This window comes from Vulpes lagopus, chromosome 9 (assembly GCF_018345385.1).
Source record: "Vulpes lagopus strain Blue_001 chromosome 9, ASM1834538v1, whole genome shotgun sequence".
Taxonomy (NCBI): Eukaryota; Metazoa; Chordata; class Mammalia; order Carnivora; family Canidae; genus Vulpes; species Vulpes lagopus.
In genome coordinates this window covers 16,184,330-16,203,428 of record NC_054832.1, presented here as the reverse complement: position 1 = coordinate 16,203,428, position 19,099 = coordinate 16,184,330, and the positions used below count along the sequence as shown (strand labels likewise).

The 19,099-nt window shown below is 38.9% G+C and overlaps 1 protein-coding gene across 3 annotated transcripts in view; it reads left to right on the top strand.

The window, feature by feature from the left end:
• Positions 1-465: 465 nt before the first annotated feature.
• Positions 466-19,099, top strand: part of FAM91A1 (family with sequence similarity 91 member A1) — a 43,526-nt gene continuing 24,892 nt past the window's right edge. For 2 of the 3 annotated variants that reach the window (XM_041769031.1, XM_041769030.1), the window contains exons 1-12: positions 466-781; positions 5,851-5,935; positions 6,958-7,109; positions 8,951-9,008; positions 9,691-9,758; positions 10,314-10,427; positions 12,193-12,283; positions 12,681-12,743; positions 16,892-16,998; positions 17,512-17,550; positions 18,075-18,187; positions 18,613-18,728. In XM_041769031.1, coding sequence (XP_041624965.1) covers positions 710-781; positions 5,851-5,935; positions 6,958-7,109; positions 8,951-9,008; positions 9,691-9,758; positions 10,314-10,427; positions 12,193-12,283; positions 12,681-12,743; positions 16,892-16,998; positions 17,512-17,550; positions 18,075-18,187; positions 18,613-18,728 — 1,078 coding nt within the window. In that variant the 5' untranslated portion in view covers positions 466-709. Of the gene's footprint in view, positions 782-5,850; positions 5,936-6,957; positions 7,110-8,950; positions 9,009-9,690; positions 9,759-10,313; positions 10,428-12,192; positions 12,291-12,680; positions 12,744-16,891; positions 16,999-17,511; positions 17,551-18,074; positions 18,188-18,612; positions 18,729-19,099 lie in introns of those variants that run through there. The other variant, XM_041769032.1, reaches the window with a different exon arrangement.

Here is a 19,099-nt window from a genome sequence, read left to right as displayed (position 1 = left end):
TTCTTTTTTTTTTTTTTTTAAGATTTTATTTATTTATTCACGATAGACATAGGTGGGGGGGCAGAGACACAGGCAGAGGGAGAAGCAGGCTCCATGCCGGGAGCCTGACGCGGGACTCGATCCCAGGACTCCAGGATCACGCCCTGGACCAAAGGCAGGCGCTAAGTAGCTGAGCCGCCCAGGGATCCCCCAAGCCCATCATTCTTGCACAACTTACTCCAGCGCCTGAAACTGGAGAGAACTAGGACATCCAACAATGGCAATGCAAACCCGAGAATTTATCTTAACGCATTGGGGCCCGGACAGCCGGAGCCAAGCACGTGGGCAGGGGGCGGTTACCGGGTGCTCCTCACCACGTTCTGGCCCCGCCCCCAGGGCGTAGGGGGCGGGGCGGAGGCCGCTCGAAGTCCCGCCCCTCCAGCCTCGCGCCAGCGGGCGGAAGTGACGCAAGTCCAAAGCCATTTCCGGCGGGCCGAAACTAGGAAGAAACTTGGAGCTGCAGAGGCGCTGCTGCCCGGGTCTCCGCTGCCCCGGTGCCCCGTGGCTCGGCAGCGCGGAGCTGTCGGGAGCCCTGGCCATGGGGCAGCCCTTGCCCTCCGCCGTGTGAGGCCCGGGGCCTCCCGCGGGCTCCCCGAGAGGCCGAGGGCGGGCAGGCGGGGGGCGTCGTTCCGCTGTGGGCTCGGCTGCTGCCGGCCGTGCCCCCGGCATCATGAACATAGACGTGGAGTTCCACATCCGGCACAACTACCCCTGGAGCAAGTTGCCGGCCAACGTGAGGCAGGTACGGCCAGAGCCCGGGGCCGGGGCCCCGCCCTGCCGTCCCCTGCGGGCCGGGGCTGCCCCTCGCGGCGGCTCCCGCCCTTCCCCCGCCGCGGTCGCGGGGAGAGCGCCCTGCAGGTCAGGGGTTGGGAGGGGACGGCTCGGGGGCCGCAGGGGCAGGATGGGGCCGTTGCTGCACGGGACGGACTCGCCTGGCACCTTTGCCCGCAGCCTCGTTTGACCAGGCGCTGGGTATGTACTTGCGAAAGCTATTTCGCAGGGCCCCTGACCTCCAAGAACTCCGGGACGGCGGGGCATAGCTGAGAAACGAACCTTACAGGATGGTACCTGCGTTACCGTCCACGTGGGCGCAGAGGGGAGTCAGAGCTTGTCCAGGGAGCGTCTGGAGGCCGTGTGCAGGAGGCAGGGAGATTGGGCCTTAAGTTAGGACCAATGCGAGACCAAAAGGTGTAAGATTTTCCGGGGAAAGTTATTTTGAAGGGCTTGGGCGGGCGAAAGAGCGTGTTTTGAGAGTGGCGAGCAACTTCGTATCACGGGAAGTCGAGGTTCGGAGGTGGGGTTTTGCGACTGAGGGGAGGTTGGTAGCAGGTGAGGCTGGAAAAGCGGGCAGGGCCAGATTCCGAAGGGGCTTTCCTCGTTTGATTTTTTTTTTTTGGGGGGGGGGCTTTATCCTCGAGACAAAACAGGTTTATTAGAGCTGTTTCAACAAGAGTGACAGAAGGTTTGTTTGTTTTTGAGGGTTCATTCTCAGTTACCTGATTGTCATTTTTACTCAGTTGCTCAACAGATATTAACTGAACACCTGCATGCTGTGCCTTGTTCTAGGTGCAGGTAGTTTGCACCGGTGGACAAGACAGAGACCCTGCCAGAGACCCTGGAGCTTACGTTTTAGTAAAGACAGTAAACAGATAAATGAAGTAGCACCTCATATGGCAGGTGGTGTTGAATCTTATAAAAGGTAGTGCTACATGCTGCGTGCATGCATAGAAGGCGCTGTTTCTCTGGCGGTAGATTATTGGCCATCAAGTTCCTCCCTTCCTGCTTGGCTGAGAGTGGAATTCTGTTTGCCATTGGTGTTGGGCAGTTATATTTGGGAAATCTGGTATGGTGGTGGTGATGGTATATAGCATTATTACTTTGCTTCTTCCTTCAGCATGGGGGTGTAGTACTAGGAAATGAATAATTTAAGGTTCTGGCGATGCATCGTGTGGCAGGGAAAGTGCTTTCACTGTAAGATACGCAACAAACGAGAAAGTCGAAAAAGATCAAGGAACTAAGAATTCTTAAGTTGTCAGTGGCTGCCCATGTGGCATTGATCTTGACTTGGAAGAACAAAGCTCTAAACTTGAAAGAATAAGTTTCTCTTGTTCAGCCTGAATGAGGGCTTTGGTACTTCTGTCCTTTAGGGTTTTGTGATGTGTCCAAAGACAACTGGAAGAACCAACAATCCTTTACTTTGTTTCCATCTTTTCTCTGTTTTTCCTTTCACAACAATAAATGTAGCATAATGGAAGAAAGAGTGGATGATTCAGTTATGTTTAGCATGAATAATTGATTTCAATTAGTATTGGCAAAAGCCTATCTAAAATTTCGTCATGACTATTAAAAATAATTGCAGATCAGTGTTATAATTAGGTAGAAATGTGACGTTAAGTTAAAATTTGTTTTGGGAAGATCTCTTAAAAGAATAGCTGTTTTAACTTAGGATAAGCTTCCACTTAGAGAGGGTGTTGGAAAACCCATCTGCACAAGTTACTTCCTTGGATCTTATCAAGCCTTGCTACTGTTCCGCCTAGGTCAAGCTCCACCTTTGATTACTACATCAGCTGTCTGGTCTCTCTTCTTAGTGTAGGGCTCCCTCCCATTCATTCCTCACACTTCACTGGGGTGAGATTTCTAAAATGCCAACACAATCCTGTACTACCTGTCTCCTAGAGCTTACTTGTAGCTTCTTGGATGTCAGAAGTTCTCCAGGAAGGTTTCTCTGGCCTTCTACAGAAATCCGGAGTATTTGACTCTCTGCAACACTATGTTTCTCATCCATAGCCCTTACCCTCACTATGTTGCATTTGCTGCTTATATTGCTTGTTTTGCTTTGGTATTTTGAGCACCTATCACATGGCTGGCTTTTAGTAAATATTTTTGGAGCAGGGGATCCTTGGGTGGCTCAGCGGTTTAGCGCCTTGCCTTTGGCCCAGGGCGCTATCCTGGAGTCCCGGGATGGAGTCCCACACCGGGCTCCCGGTATGGAGCCTGCTTCTCCCTCCTCCTGTGTCTCTGCCTCTCTCTCTCTATGTCTATCATGGATAAATAAATTTAAAAAAATTAAAAAAATATTTTTGGAGCAAATGAGTGATGGTATTCAGAGATATTTTTCTGGGACCTAAAGCTTAGTCACTTTAAAAGTGGGAAATAGTACTATTTCCCACATCTGAATGCTGGGGGGAAGGTGTACTATCGAGAGGAATTTGTTTTTTGCCATTATAGATAGTAAGTACTTTGATAGAGTTTCCAGTAAGCTTCGATGATTTTATTTTGGAAATGACTCATTTCCCACTTCTGAATGCTGGGGGGAAGGTGATTTCAGATTTTTTTTTTTTAATGTGTATCAAGCCAAAGGGGGATTTCAGATTTTTAAAAAATGTGCATAAAGCGAATAGCTTTTATATGGATGAGATGAATGTTTTTCTGTAATGTGGGCTATGCAAGACTTAAAAAAAACATGTTAAACGTTATAGATAAGGCCATTATTTCAGAGTTTTTCTATAGTTTATCAGCATCTTGTGTTATTTTTTTCAAAAACAATTCATAGTTATTTTAAGGAAAGTCTTATAAAGTTCTGTATCATCTAAGAAAGGTCAGTTAAATTGTGCGTATCTTTTTTGTGAAGGGTTGTGATTGGGGTTTGTAGGAACAGAGGAGTCTTTAGAAAAAAATTCTTTTTGCTGTTAGCATAATCTGATGCACAGTAGTTGTTCTACCGCCAGTACCTATGTCTCTCTTGCATCAGTTACAGTGCCTTTTATATGCAATATATTGATCAGGGTCAGTCATTAGATAATTCCTGACACGAAGCCTTAGATGCTTAAACATTGTATTCTCGGGATCCCTGGGTGGCGCAGCGGTTTGGCGCCTGCCTTTGGCCCAGGGCGCGATCCTGGAGACCCGGGATCGAATCCCACGTCAGGCTCCCGGTGCATGGAGACTGCTTCTCCCTCTGCCTGTGTCTCTGCCTCTCTCTCTCTCTCTCTCTCTGTGACTATCATAAATAATAAATTAAAAAAAAACAAAAACAAAAAAAAAACCATTGTATTCTCTAGCTAGCTTACAAATAACAGGCCCTTATATTTTGTACGAGTGCCTTGATTACAGTTTTTGTTGGTCACAGTTTTTGTTCTGGAATTACCAGGAATGAAGGTAGAAAGGGAGAAAATGATTGTAAATTGGGATAAATTAAGAGATTTATTTTAAAACGGGCAAAACCTCAAGTGTGAAAGTTGCTAGGATTCTACCAAAATTGTGTGTTCTCTCTGTGTGTTTTGTGTTCCTTGAGAAAGAGACTTATTTGGCAGCAAAGCTAGAGGAGACCCTATACAGAAAGCCCAGTGTTTTAACTCCCATCAATATCTTCATTACTGACCCTGGCTGCATAGAGGATGTAGAGTAGTTTCTCTGTAATGAGCTTTGCTCCTAACCACTTGTAACAGTAAAACAGTTGAAAAAAATAAAAACACATATATCCTGGCAGTAGTGTGAGTCACAGTTTAACCTGATAAACTAATTAACAAACTAATTTAGATGCAGGAAGAAAAATTTTAGTTTTCTCACATCATCACTTTTTTGTTAAAATACATCCCACCAGTGGGTCCAGTTATGTGCCAGTTTATTCAAATGTGAGTCTTACCTGTCCTGTGAAGATTGCCTTTGGTGAAAGTATCTGTATGAACATTTACCTTGGCTTTCAGACCCGTGGGTAGGAAATATAATAACTGAATCCTTTGATCTTTTTGCTATTAGTTTCCCAGATGTCTAATTTGATTTTACAGCATACCCAGTAATTAGAAGGGAGATAGCAGTCATATGTTCAAATAAGTTTATGGTTGGACATTGAATATAATGTTGACTGTAATCATACATACTTATTCTTTGCTTTCATGAGAGCCCAGTTTTGAATTTAAAACACCAAAGCACAGCTAGAAAGGTTTTCACTTGTTAAAAAATCTATCAGAATTCTAAAATCACCTAAATATTTTTTTAACAAAGTCATAAGGAGATGCTGTTTTTAAGAAGTCTTCTTATTGGGGTACTTGGGTGGTTCAGTCAGTTAAAGTCCAACTTTTGATTTCAGCTCAGGTTTTGATCTCACAGTCCTGAGATTGAGCCCCAGGACAGGCTCCATTTTCAGCAGGGAGTCTACTTGAGGATTCTCTCTCCCTCTCCCTCTGCTCCTCTCTACACTTGTGTGCATGCACATGCATGCCCCTTCTCACTCTCTTTCTCAAATAAAGAAATCTTAAAAAAAAAAAGTAATCTTATCATTTAGAGGTACATTTGAAGCGAACAGTCTTCAGAAATGTTAATTTTTAATGATCATAATCCTCAGATGAAATAATTAGCAGACAGGAGTCTGCCTTTAGTTGCTGCTCTTCAATTTTAAAAGATGTAGATGCAAGAAACCTTCCATTTGTCCATCCGTCTATTCATTCATCCACTCATTCAACTCACACAAATTAGAAACAGTAAAGAAAGATATCTTTATAAGTTGAACTTAGTGTTTTGTTAACTTCATGAAGTTATCCTCTCAGATTGCTCTTTTATTTGATATTAAATACTGTAGGTGATTTCAGTAAGTCCTTTTAGAAAGGCAAGCTAAAAATAAACACATTGAATTTTTGCTCTAATATTATAGAATGATAATTAGTATAAGAACATTTAAGAAAATATTCTTTGTTCTGGAAATTAGAGGTATTAGGATGAAATTAAGGGGCATGGTTTTGAAACTATATGAGAAAAAAGTACTGTTGTTTAGTTCAGAAGCTGTTTTTAAAACTATTTGAATTTTTTTTCCAGAGTCTTGGGAATTCACAGAGAGAATATGAAAAGCAGGTTGTCCTCTACAGTATCCGCAATCAGTTACGATATAGAAACAACTTAGGTAAGTAGAGACATTTTTACATCAAGGTGGAGACAACTATTGCAGTTTACCATTTTTATTAATCCTATGTTTTTAATTCATATTTCATAGAACTGAAATTATTCCCTGTATAGACTTTAAGAAGCTCTGTGTTGACCCACCTAACAACAATTTCTATTTCTATTAGCAAGTAGATTTTTCTTCTAAATCTGATTTTTTTTTTAAGAGTATCATTTGTAGATTCATTTTACCTATAGAATATTAATCTCAATTCAGATGTACTTTTTTTCCTTTAGGTGAGAAAATAAGCCAGAAGAGAAGAAGTACACTCGTTCTTACTAGTTTTTGATTTGGGGTTTTGTAGGTGTTTTTTTTTTTCCTGTGAATTTTCCAGATATAAATTTAATGAAAACTCTGTAATAATTGGAACAGATTTTAAGCATAGTTGGTTCTGTGTTTTTTTCTTTCTTCTTTTTTTTTTTTTTTTTTTTTTAATGTTTGCTTTTTATTTGTCAGATGACGTTGATTAGTCTGCTTTCTTGCCCTGGTAGTCTTCTCTTCCATAGGTTACTCTCATTTTAAGCACAGTGTTTCAGAGGTGGTTTTTTATTTACATCTGTTTCAGGGAAGTCGGGAGTCTTTTCACATTTAAAAAACAAACTATCAAGTAATTTTTTGAAATAGACTTCATTGAAATTCAGTTTGGCTCTCTTATGAAGTTATATAGTAAAGGATATGATAAATCCTAGCTTGTGCTTTGCATCTTTTGGAGGGGACATTCCATGATTGGTTTCTTAGCTTTCTGATTTAGTAGGAATTATTTCTCTACTTATCTGTCCTGTTACAGATTTGCTTGTGTACTCTGAAGTCTGTTTTTGTGGCATAATTGTTTCTTTGTTCCAACTCAGATCATTTTATCTGTTCTCTTCCGACTACGATGCTTTTATTTTTAATTAATGTTGGATTGTGAAGTACTTAATTATATTTATAATTCCATGTAACTGTAAGACACCTGAAACTGGAAGTTTTTTCTCTTTCTACAGTTAAACATGTCAAGAAAGATGAACGCAAATATTATGAGGAACTGCTAAAGTATAGTCGTGATCACCTCATGCTGTACCCTTACCATCTGTCAGATATTATGGTAAAGGGCCTGAGGATAACACCGTTTTCATATTATACTGGGATCATGGAGGTGAGTGTACAGTGGACACAGGCTGTTGGGAATGGGACAGGACTACATGTTGGGAACACTTTGCCAATAATCACCAGCTGCCCATCCTAAACCCCCATGGATATTGTTTTTGAGTTTATTTTTTAAATTGTTTTTTAAGATTTTATTTATTTTTTCATGAGAGACACACAGAGAGAAGCAGAGATAAGGCAGAGGGAGAAGTAGGCTCCCTGCAAGGAGCCAGATTCAGGACTCGATCCTAGGACCCGGGATGATGACCTGAGCCAAAGGTAGACGGTCAACCACTGAGCCACCCAGGCGTCCCTGTTTTCTGAGTTTACAGTGGAAAAAGGGGGGTTGGTTACAAGTTAACTCTTTGAGCCATACCGTGCAAACACTTTGTTATCCAGGGGTTTCACAGTGGAGAGATACCTATTTTTCTTCCGAGGTTTTGGAAGGCATTGTTGACCTTAGTGCTGTCATATAGTTAGTCATTTATGTTAGCGGAGTCTATAAAACCGATTGCTTTTTACACGCGTGATTAAGGTTGAAAATGTGGGTGACAGAACATTGAGCTCAGAGAAACTTAATATATTTAACTATTCACTAGAGAAAGAAGAAATGATTATAAACCCAACATACATGTGTCAGAAAAAAAGAAATGTCTTTGTAGTCCTGGCTGCTAATTTCTTCCCATTTTTATTCACTTTCAGATGTTAGCCTTTTTCTAAAGGCAGTTTTTAGGCCAGTGGCTGGTAACTTTAAATACCAGTTATACTGTTTTTCAGTGAGCTATATGTAAAGATTGGAAGTGCTTCTCCCGTATCCATTTGCTACTTAATTTTGTGTGAGTGCTGCTGTTTGGGGCCCACTGGCCACTTCCAGAGGAGAAAGAAGCTGAGAACTAAGGGAGTTGGGGGCGTGTAGTTATAGTGAGGTCACTTTGCCACGTGGCTTCCTTTGCTTTTTTGCCCTGAGCCCTTTCTTCATGGCCACTTACACCGGCCTGCGTCTCTTGTGTCTCTGTGTCCCTGTCTGGGAGGAAATGTTAGGGTAAAGCTTGAGGCCTGACAGCCCTGGTTTCTGTTAGTCCTTTTTCTCTAGATCCAGGGCAGCATAAGGAAGGCGGCAGCTACCCAGTAAGTAGGATAATTGTTGCTGTCTCTTTGATTATTTCACTGGTATTGACCACAGGGTGTAGGAGAGAGAATAGGGGGAGGTTCCCCCCTTTACCAGCTCTCAGGTACGTCCATGTGCTTGCTGCTGTCTGGCTTCTGTTCTCACACCACTGGCTGTAGCTCCTAGGTTGAAAATGGGCCCTGTCCCCACAGTAAACAGTTGGTTTGTTGTTAGAGAAACAGATGGGGATTGGAAGAAGCTGGAGTCTGAGTTTAACTCTGCTGCTGGTGGGGTCTCATAGGAGACCCACTAAGTGGTTAGAATCTTTGTTGGTAGTGCGTGTCTCGGATGCATGTTGGTGGAACCATGACACATGGTGCCGTTCTTCCAAGGTCTGAGTCTAGGGTCAGGTATGAGATGTGGAGAGGCAGGAATCTGGGAGCTCTAGAAAAGGTATTCCTTGCCTAGCTTCCACAGGGTAGTAATTAGAGGGCAAATGTTTGGGATTCATAGAGAGTGCTCTGAGAAACCCAGGCCTGAAAGTCTGATCTTCAGTGACTAGGCTGGGACCATGTAGCTAGTACCATAACATGGCCTGTGTGCTTTGGATTGCAAGCTCTAATCTCAGTACTCTGGGCTATAATTATTATTATCATGTTAGGCTAAATAATACATATTTATGCACATGTTTTTGTCTGAGGACATTTTGCATTTAGAATTTGTAATTGTTTTCTTTTTGAAAGGACATTATGAACAGTGAGAAAAGTTATGATTCATTGCCCAATTTTACTGCTGCTGACTGTAAGTATTTTAATTATGCTGAAGGTAATGATTAGAGTCTCTTTGCACGTGCGTACTGTTATCTGTATCGTCATGTGTGTTTTTAATCTAAAACACTTAAAGTGGGAGCAGCAAGCAACACTTTTGATGGGAATTTTATCAGGTGATGCAAGTCAAGCATAAGGTTTAGTCTAAATGTCTAAGAGGAATATTTTGGAGGGTAGAATGAGAAAAATGAGGCTAGTCTATATTGCTCGAAAATGCAGTTCTTTCTGATACTTGGGCTATGTTGTTTACCAAATGAAGGTAGAAAAACTGTACACGATAGTTTTACAACATGATACACAGTTGTTACTAATATAATTTGCTTTATTATGCTTATTTTAAGGAAGTATATATTTGACATGTGACACTATTATATTGTATAAGGAGAAACTTTTGCTGAGAAGTACGCTTTGACTTCCTAAAATTCGGAGGGCTTCTGCTTTTTAAAAATATTACCATGTGACATTGTCAGAGGTGTCAGCTTGAGTTCAACTTTCCCAGTTTGGTTTTCTTTTATATTTTGAATTCCTTTTAATTTGATATTGCTAATCAGTCATCAAAAGATGAACAAAAGCCAAAGTTTTTTCCTAAAAGACCTGAGTGTACTGATATTTTAAGGTGCATTAAATGTTTTTAAAGGAAAGGCTCTTTCTTTCAGGTCTAAGACTTCTTGGCATAGGAAGAAACCAGTACATTGATCTGATGAATCAGTGTCGTTCATCAAAAGTAAGTTAGTTGTTTCCCTTCCTTTTTCACTTCTTCCTTGTTACCACACATTCTGATTGTGTGAAGTGGTAGAAATAATAAATAGAAATTTCTTTGATCAAGTAAAATATGCTTAATACAGAAATAATACCAAAACAACTCTGTATTCTCTAGGTTATGCTTATGTGATTAGTGAGTTAAAATATTTAAGGAATAAGACATTTATTTTTTAAAATTAACTTTGCTGGTCTTTTTACTTGCTCATTCCACTCCCAGTGGTCACTTGATGGGTAAAATAAGGACATTTTCTCCAAATTTGTTTTCACCTCCTAAATTTCCTTTGAGTTTCTGGATTTAGATCCAGACTTGATGATTAGTGTTTTGAACTAATTTACTTAGAAATAATTGAAGAATGACTTTCTCTATTTAGGATATCTAGAATTCTTCAGATTTTAAAGCATAAGAATTTAAAAAGATATTTATTTAACCTGTTAGAAAGTCTTATACTATGATCAGTAAAAAAGAAAGTAGTGATTTCAGGCTGATTGCAAATTTTCAAATGTTCTACCATTGCAGAAATTTTTCAGAAGGAAAACAGCTCGTGATCTTCTACCAGTAAAGCCAGTAGAGATTGCCATAGAGGCGTGGTGGGTGGTACAGGCTGGATATATCACAGAAGATGACATAAAGGTAGATATATTTAGAAATTAGACATAGGATTTTTATTTTTTAAGATATCTTATAATTTTTAATTCTGAATGTTTTCTTAATTTTTCTAAAAAGTAACACTATTTGGTTTTCCTGAAGAAAATTAAACATAAATTCAGAGTTTTAAATGACCATAGTAGGCTAGAATATTGGTGGGTTTTGAAAATACTCTTTAATAATGAGGGAGGGGTACCTGGGTGGCTCATTCGGTTGAGCGTCTGACTTTTGATTTTGGCTCAGATCGTGATCTCAGGGTTGTGAGGTCAAGCCCCACATCATGGTGCATGTTCAGCAGATAGTCTGCTTGAGATTCTCTCTCCTTCTGCCCCTCTCCTTGCTTGCATGTGCACACTTGCACATTCTCTCTTTTTTTTTTTTTAAATTTTTATTTATTTATGATAGTCACACACACAGAGAGAGAGAGAGAGAGAGAGAGAGGCAGAGACACAGGCAGAGGGAGAAGCAGGCTCCATGCTCCGGGAGCCCGACGTGGGATTCGATCCCGGGTCTCCAGGATCGCGCCCTGGGCCAAAGGCAGGCGCTAAACCGCTGCGCCACTCAGGGATCCCTACACTTGCACATTCTCTTTCAAATAAATCAATAAATCTTTAAAAATAAAATGATGAGAGAGGCTTGACTTGGTTCATGTACAGTAATCTTGGGACTTTGATTAGATATAAATTTCATCTGAAGTGATGTGATGCTGCAGCTACCAGCCATAATACCGGCCAGCACTTCTTGAGCACTTGCCACACCTTGGATGCACCGGGCTCTCTTCCAAGCACTTTTTATATTGTCTCACTTGATTCTTATAGCAGCCCCAGGGGTGTGTGTTATTTGTACTCCATCTCACATAGGAGGAAAGTAAGCACAGAGAAAGGAAGTAATGGTTCCGGTCACAGAGATAGTAAAGGTCCAGGATTTTACCTCAGGCAGTTTGCTAAGGAATTGTGCTCTTAAGTCACTCTGCTGGCGTGCTGTACTGAAGAGAGAGGTACTCTGATAGGGACAGAGTGCCAAGATCAAGGGAAGTGATATTCTCAGTGGTCCGACCACATTTGAGATAAGCCTATTCATGGTAAAAGAAATGCTAATTTAGAGGGAAGGAGGTGGGCAAGTGGACCAGAGGGCCTAGAGACCAGGTCATGTCTGTGTGGTTGAAGGAATGCAAGCAAACATGGGGACTTTTTTTAGTTTGCATTTTAATTTACTTCAGAGGGCAGATTAAATCCTGTGAGCGGAAGGCTTAGAAATTGTGCTTCAATGTAAGAACTTCCTTACAGCCGTCAGACTGTGTCATAAGATAGCAGACTTCCTGTCACTGATAATATCCGAGTGGAGTCTGAGTAAACTTCTGATCGGAGAGATTCAGACTCAGCAAATGGATCTGATTCCCACTTAAAATGATTAAATATTGGTATTTATTAGGTAACACTTAATACTTAACAGCAAATGTTGATACTTCTAATTACTTTGTCCTCCATTCTGTCGGTAGCATATTACGGCATCTTAATTGACAGTTATGTGGATAGCTTTTTCATTTGAATTCTAGAGTGATAAAAAAAATACGTGGTACATTCAGCTAATGACACATAATAATCATAATCGTATAATATATAACATGTAATAATATGTAATCATATATAATAATCATCATAACAATCATTGATTTAAACATGAGAAGATTTCAGGAGACTTATGAATTAATTTGGATAGAACCTAATTGAAAATATTTTGCTTTTCTTAGATATGCACTTTGCCTGAGAAATGCGCTATTGATAAGATCATCGATGCAGGCCCTCAGCTCTCTGGATCACTAGATTACAATGTAGTACATAGTAAGTGGTTAGTAGAAATGGTCTTTTGTCAACAATAAAAACTTGTTTTAAACCATCAACACTAAAGAACAATTTTTATCAATTAGGTACACATAGTACTATTTCCTAAGGCATGTTACTGTTTGAAATGTGATTTTAGTCCATTGTTCCCCAGTGTGGCCACAGTTATTCACATACATTAGAAATTTATACAAATGAATCATAAGGTACTTTTTGTAGTTCTGAGCATAGGAAGAAAACAGATTTCAAAACTTTAACTCTTTCTTCTTCTGTTTACTATTTTTTCTCCATCTAGCATTCTTTTGTGAGAATCTTTACAGAAAATCAGGAATCTGTTTTGTTTTAAATTTGCTGATGTTTAGTATTCCTTCTAAAACAAGTATTTTTGCTTCTGTAGGCTTATATAACAAAGGATTTATTTATCTGGATGTACCGATATCTGATGACAGTTGTATAGCAGGTAAGTGTGTGCTTATATTTTCCAGTATTTTTGAATGGTTACTAGGTGCTGGGTATTGCATAGATCACCCTAATAAATTAGACACATAGCATTCTAAGACCTATGATATTAGAATTTTTCAAAGAAGGGCGTCTCCTCTTTGAAAATGTGTTATGTTGTCACACATTGCCAGTGTGTTTTATTTCAATTCCTTATTTTTATCTTCATGTTGTTGTATATACAACGTTAAAATAATGGAAGCCTGAAATAAATTTCTCACATCCTGAATCAGCTCAATGTTTTCATAGGTTATAGTGTCCTTTTGTCTTTGTTCAGTGTGTAACTGGTTTTGCAGATGTTCAGTCCTGCCATATCTGTTATTTTCACTCTGTGTATTTGTCTTATTTTTTCCTGTCACTGTTGTCTTTTTTGTCTTTATCTACTCCTCCCTTCGTCCTTCACCCATTCCCCAAGTTAAACCAATATCAAAGCCCTTGTGTATTTCCTTGTGGATTGATCAGTATATTAAAACAATCCACTATTGCTGGTTATTTAGGTTGCTTATAGTTTTTCTTTTTTTTTTTATTATAGCAGTGATGTGGTTAACATCCTTGAACCACAGTGGAGCTTTTTTCCTCTAGGTTAGATTTCTTACCAATTTATAGAAGCACTTGATTTAAGTTACGTGTTACTGGTATGTTTTCCAGCATATCTTTCAGCTTTGTTCTTTCTTGCTCATTGATATCTCTTACCATATAAACATACTATTAAATGTTTGTGTAATCAAGCATGAAATGTCAAAAATTTCCAGGGCGATGACTTTGCTATTGACTATTGAGTGATAATGGGGGCTTATTACAAAAGTATTCCTTTGTATCAGTGTTGAATCCTGAGAGGTTATTGTGCTGTAGTGTGTCCTGACCTTTATTTGTGGTAGCATGTGTCTGTGATTCTTTTAATCATGGATTTTGAACCATGTGCATACCTGAATTCTATTTTAAGTTTGGAAAGACAGCCAGAAAGGAATTAAATACTAATTCTGGTTAGTATAATTGATGCTATGACAAATGAAATACTATTCTTACAATTTGAAAGGTTTTGATAAGGAAATGATTTCTGGAGGACAGGGCCAGTAGTGGCTTCCTGTCACTGTGGGAAAATTGGAATGCATTATGCATTACTGTAGTCTTTATTCTCATCGATAAAGTGATGTTGACTCATTTGAGAGTCACCTAAAAAGATTGGTTTTGGATTAGTTCATTTTGGTCCCTGTTGACTTGAGAGTTTGAACATTGACTCACATTAGCACTAAGTGCATTTGAAAGGTGTAGTCAGAGAAAGGCCAAGTGAATGGCTACTCCATTACAGTGATGTGTTCTTGCCATGCTTTTCTTAGTGTCCAGCATTTTTCATGGTACAGACAGACTCCTGCTCTTCTAAGTGCTGAATGTACCCTCCTTATCACCACGGAACATGAGATGTTCTCCAATTTGGAATAACTCGTGAAAGGAAAGCAGTTTAACAGCATGAAAGCCATCACATTTAGCACAAAAGACCCCTGAAGTTGATTTCTGAGAATGCATTTCAGCTGTGTTTCAACAAAACAAGCACTCTGGAGGATAGAACAAAGAAATTGGGGGAGAGAGATACTTTGAAGAGAATAGTCACAAGAGGGTCTGTTGTTAAAACATTTAGTCTATCATGCATCCCAACTGTATACTTGCTCAAATTATGTCTCCCCTTTCATTTATAGCTTTTAGATTTCTGTTATGCTTGAATAGAATACTTCCAGGACACATATAAAAATAGTCTAAAAATTCTTAAAAACTTTTATCATGCAAATCCAAACCTGTAGCTGGAACTTATTTTTGTATTTGATGTGAAATAGGGCCCAACCTGGAAAACAGTAACATTTGGATAAATGCTAAGACTGTTTTTTCAATAACTCATTATCACTGAATGGAAGTATAACTTTTGTCATACATTGAATTTCCCTCTACATTGGATCTAATTCTGATATCCTTTTTTTCTTCACTGATTTAATTCTTGTACTATGTTGTTTGATTATAGTGACTTAAAGTGACTTTTAATATTAGTTATGGCCAGGTCACCTTTGTGAGTTTTTTTTTTTTTTTTTTTTTTTTAAATAACTTTCTTGGCTATTTCCAGGTATTTTTCCTTTATATTTATTTATTTTTCTTAGCATGTTTAAAATACTTAGTTATTTTTCATTGACTTATAATTAAAATACACTATGTTAATTTCAGATATAAACTGTAATGTTGATAGTTGTACATTTTGTGAAATGAGCACCACCGCAAGTCTAATTAACATCCATTGCCACACATAGTTTGCAGAGAATTTTTTTCTTATGATGAGAGCTTTTAGGATCTACTCTTTTAGCCACTTTCATTTATTCACTGCAGCATTATTAACAATTGTTGCTATGCTGTAAGTTACATCCCCAGGACTTAATTATTTCATAATTGGAAGTTTGTACCTTTTTCCTCCTTTCACCCATTTCGCCCACCCCCCCACCTCTGGCAACCACCATGTGAGCTTGTTTGTTTGTTTTTCAACCTATTTTTGAGTAAGCAATTGTTAGGATATAAAATTCTAAATTTTAGAAGAATGTAGAAACATCTCTCTGTGACCTCTGTGCCTGGGTACCCAGTTTCTCTCTCAGGTCCACTGTTAAGTTTCTTGCTTATCTTTCTAGAAGTATGCTAAGTACATAGCCTTTTTTGTGTATGTACATACCCTTTTTTGTGTGGTTTTAGTTTTAGACAGATGGTGTATTATAGTTTGTACTTTGCTTTTTTAATTTAGTATCTATTGGAGACTATATGTTACCTCTTCATGTAGAGTCACGTTATTCTTTTTACCTAGATGTAAATTGTGTTTTTAACCTCTTAAATGTCTTGGTTTTTCATCTCTAAAATGTAGAGGTGTAGTGTTGAACATCTCATGAGGTTAAGAAGGTTAGATGAAATTGTACATGTGAAGTACGTGTCAGTAGTCTGGCACTTAGTATGTGCTCAGTCAATGTTTGCTGTTATTCACACAATTGATAGGGTAGGAAGAGAATTAATTATATCAAATATGGGGTTTCTAAAGAGAAACCTATGATCCTTAAAAGTACTTAGATGACTGGAACTATAGATAACGCTAAATTAGAAAGGGACATGAGCCAGATCTGGAAAATGAGTAACCTGTCCTGAAATGTACATTGTGATTTTTTGCAGTGTCTTTGTTTTGACCACTTAAATTTTGACTGATTTCTCTTTGTTAGGATTAGTTTAAGTTTTGGGTGCAATTAGATGGTATTAGGACCAGGGGACACAGGGGTACTCAAACCCTTTGATGGCCTAGGCCCTCTTTCTTCCCAGGATATTTTCAAGGGAAACATGCACAGGGGAGAGTTTTAAAGGAAGGCATAGTGCCTCTTTGTTTTCAACTGGGCAGAGTGCTCTAGTAAAGTGGATTAGAGTTTTTGGATCAAAGAGATGGAGAGAAACGAGTATGAATACACTTTCAGGCGGACAGCCACTGCTGGGCTGCCTCCTGTGCTGAAGAAAATCTTGCCCTTCTTCCCATTGAGGCCACTGAGGAGGACACAGAACAGAAAGCTCTAAAGAGCAAATGATCCCAGTAATTGCTAGTAAAAGTGTTGGTCACGCAGATGAACTATCTCTCTTCTCAGGATGCAGTGGGGATGATGGGAGAAAGACAGTACTCTCTGTCCACCTGGTCTTTGTACAGCACAGCAACTCTGTCCTTTGCTTTTCTGCTTTAGCCTAGTCACCCCTGCTATCTGTGAGGCATTAAAACACATCCATTGCAGCCTTCCCCATTTGGAAGCAGCCCCAGCCCCCTTGCCTTTCTACCCAGTTCGTGTCCAGCACTTCCTCTGCCTCAGAAATGCTAAGAATTCCGTGGAGTTACTCTTTGTAGAATTTGTGTTCTATTATCAGAGTCCCTCTGTGTAGACAAGGTTCTTTATGGCCTTAACTTTGGGGGTTTTAGAAAACTTGCTGGGGAGTGGATAAAATAAATCAAAAGCTGAACTTAGTCCCTAAGGTAGAGGTTTCTCTTTTTGAATAGGGATTTGAATTATGCTTTCTTGTTTTATAAAACTGTATCACTGATAAAAATCTGTTTTGTTTTAGTTCCTCCTCTTGAAGGTTTTGTAATGAATCGGGTACAAGGTGATTATTTTGAAACTCTACTCTATAAGATATTTGTTTCAATAGATGAGCATACTAATGTTGCAGAGGTAAGTATGACAATGTCTTATGAATGAACTTGACCTCAGGGTTCTAAAACAAGTGTGTGAAGTAGATAAATTATTTAATGATCTGGTTAAAATGTTTTCAGAATCTACATGGGTAGACCATAGATGATTAATATATTAAGTCACTATTCTTAAGTTACTTTTCGTATATACATAGTAACTTTCTTTTAGTAAATAACTTAGAATTTGGTAAGTAATTTTTTAAAAAAGATTTCTTGGTAAAAGGATTGTAGACTGTTGATTGACGTAAGCATTTTCTTACTTTAAATGAAACTAAAGGGTAAAGAATCTTCCATCGTTATGGTCACTATCTGGATTTATACTTCTCTGAGCATCTTAGACATAGGAAAGAAGAAAGTTCTGATTTCAAAATTTATTCAGTCTTTCAATTACTCATAATTTAAAATTTTGTTGATTATGGGTTCAGTTGTTTATTATAACTGTGTAATACTGATAATTCTAGGAATGTAAATAATTTTTTGTTTTATTTTCTAGCTTGCAAATGTCCTTGAAATAGACTTATCCCTAGTTAAGGTATGTAGTTTTTATATTCTTTTTATTTGTACTGTAAATACCAAGTGACTTTTATTTTTTTTTATTATTTTTTTTTTCCAAGTGACTTTTATTACAGACTTTTGTCTTGATAAGCTACTGAGAAATACAGACAGTGAGATTCTTATTGGCTATCCAAGGGAGTGAGGACAGTAAAGGGGTACCTGCAAAGATATGAAAGAGCAAGATAAGGGCCCTGAAGCAATATTCTAACCCAGGGTGTGAAAGCCAGCACTCACACATGAGGTCAGTTAAAGCAACAACTTCTGCTTCACTGCAACCACTTCTGCTTCTTAGAGAGTGCCAGGCCACAGAACTGGAAGCACTTTCTCCTATATATGTGAAGACCTTAGGAGAAGAGTAGGCCCACTGAAGAATGTTTTTTTTAGTTATGGAATGAAAATGTTTGAGGATTGCTATAAGCGTAGTCTATGACAATATTTTATTTCTACAAATATTCTGATATCTAGTAGTTTATTTTAAATGCTCACTTTATGTTCTTTCAGAACGCTGTTTCAATGTACTGCCGATTGGGCTTTGCCCATAAGAAGGGACAAGTAATAAATTTGGATCAGCTTCATTCATCATGGAGGAATGTTCCATCTGTAAACAGATTAAAGTAACTCATTTACTCAGTATGGTATATTAGAGTTTCCTTTTGAAAAAAACATTGTTTTATGTACAAAAATTTTATCAGCTTGTCAGTTGAGGTGAACTCTATATATTAGTGGTTTTAATCCTTTTTGTGTGGTGAATCTTTAGAATCTAATGAAAACAAGAACCCTTTCCCCAGAGAAAAGGACATACAGTATTTTACATATAGCTTTAAAGAGTTCTCAAATTCCCTGAACCCAACCTGTGAGTCTTAATTAAGAACCATTGTTGTATGTAGGCAGAGCATTTTAGGGCTACATCTGAATTTTGTGCTTGCACGTAAGACTGGATTTGGGTGGATATTCATAATTTGAGTACTGACATCGGTAGCTATTTGTATATAAGATAATTATATGGTTTTTAAAACATGGATGTATTCTTCATTAATAGGAGTACTTTAGATCCACAAAAGATGCTGCTATCATGGGATGGTGGGGAAAGTAGGAGTCCTGTACAAGAAGCTTCGTCAGCTACTGACACGGATACAAATAGTCAAGAAGATCCAGGTTAGCAGTTACTCAGTTTAATTTAGAGTCTGTTTATAGATACGCCATGTGTCTATACGTACACTCACAGAGTTAACTCCAGACTTTGTTCTCGATATCATTCATTTGATATGCAGTACTTGAGTACTTACCCATATGCTAGGCATTGACAGGAATAGGGTACCTTCCTTCTGAGAATTAAATCTAGGGAGAGAGAAGGCAGTATGAGCACAAAAATCACAACAGTGCAAGAAGTGTTTTGGTGCTTGTGGGAAGCAGAGGAAAAGCTCTCTTGTCGCCTAAAGGCTGGAGAGGATGATAATTGGACTAAGGGTGAATAAGAGCTTGCCAGCTGGTGAGTGAGGGAAGGCCTCAGCATGGCCTAAGCACAA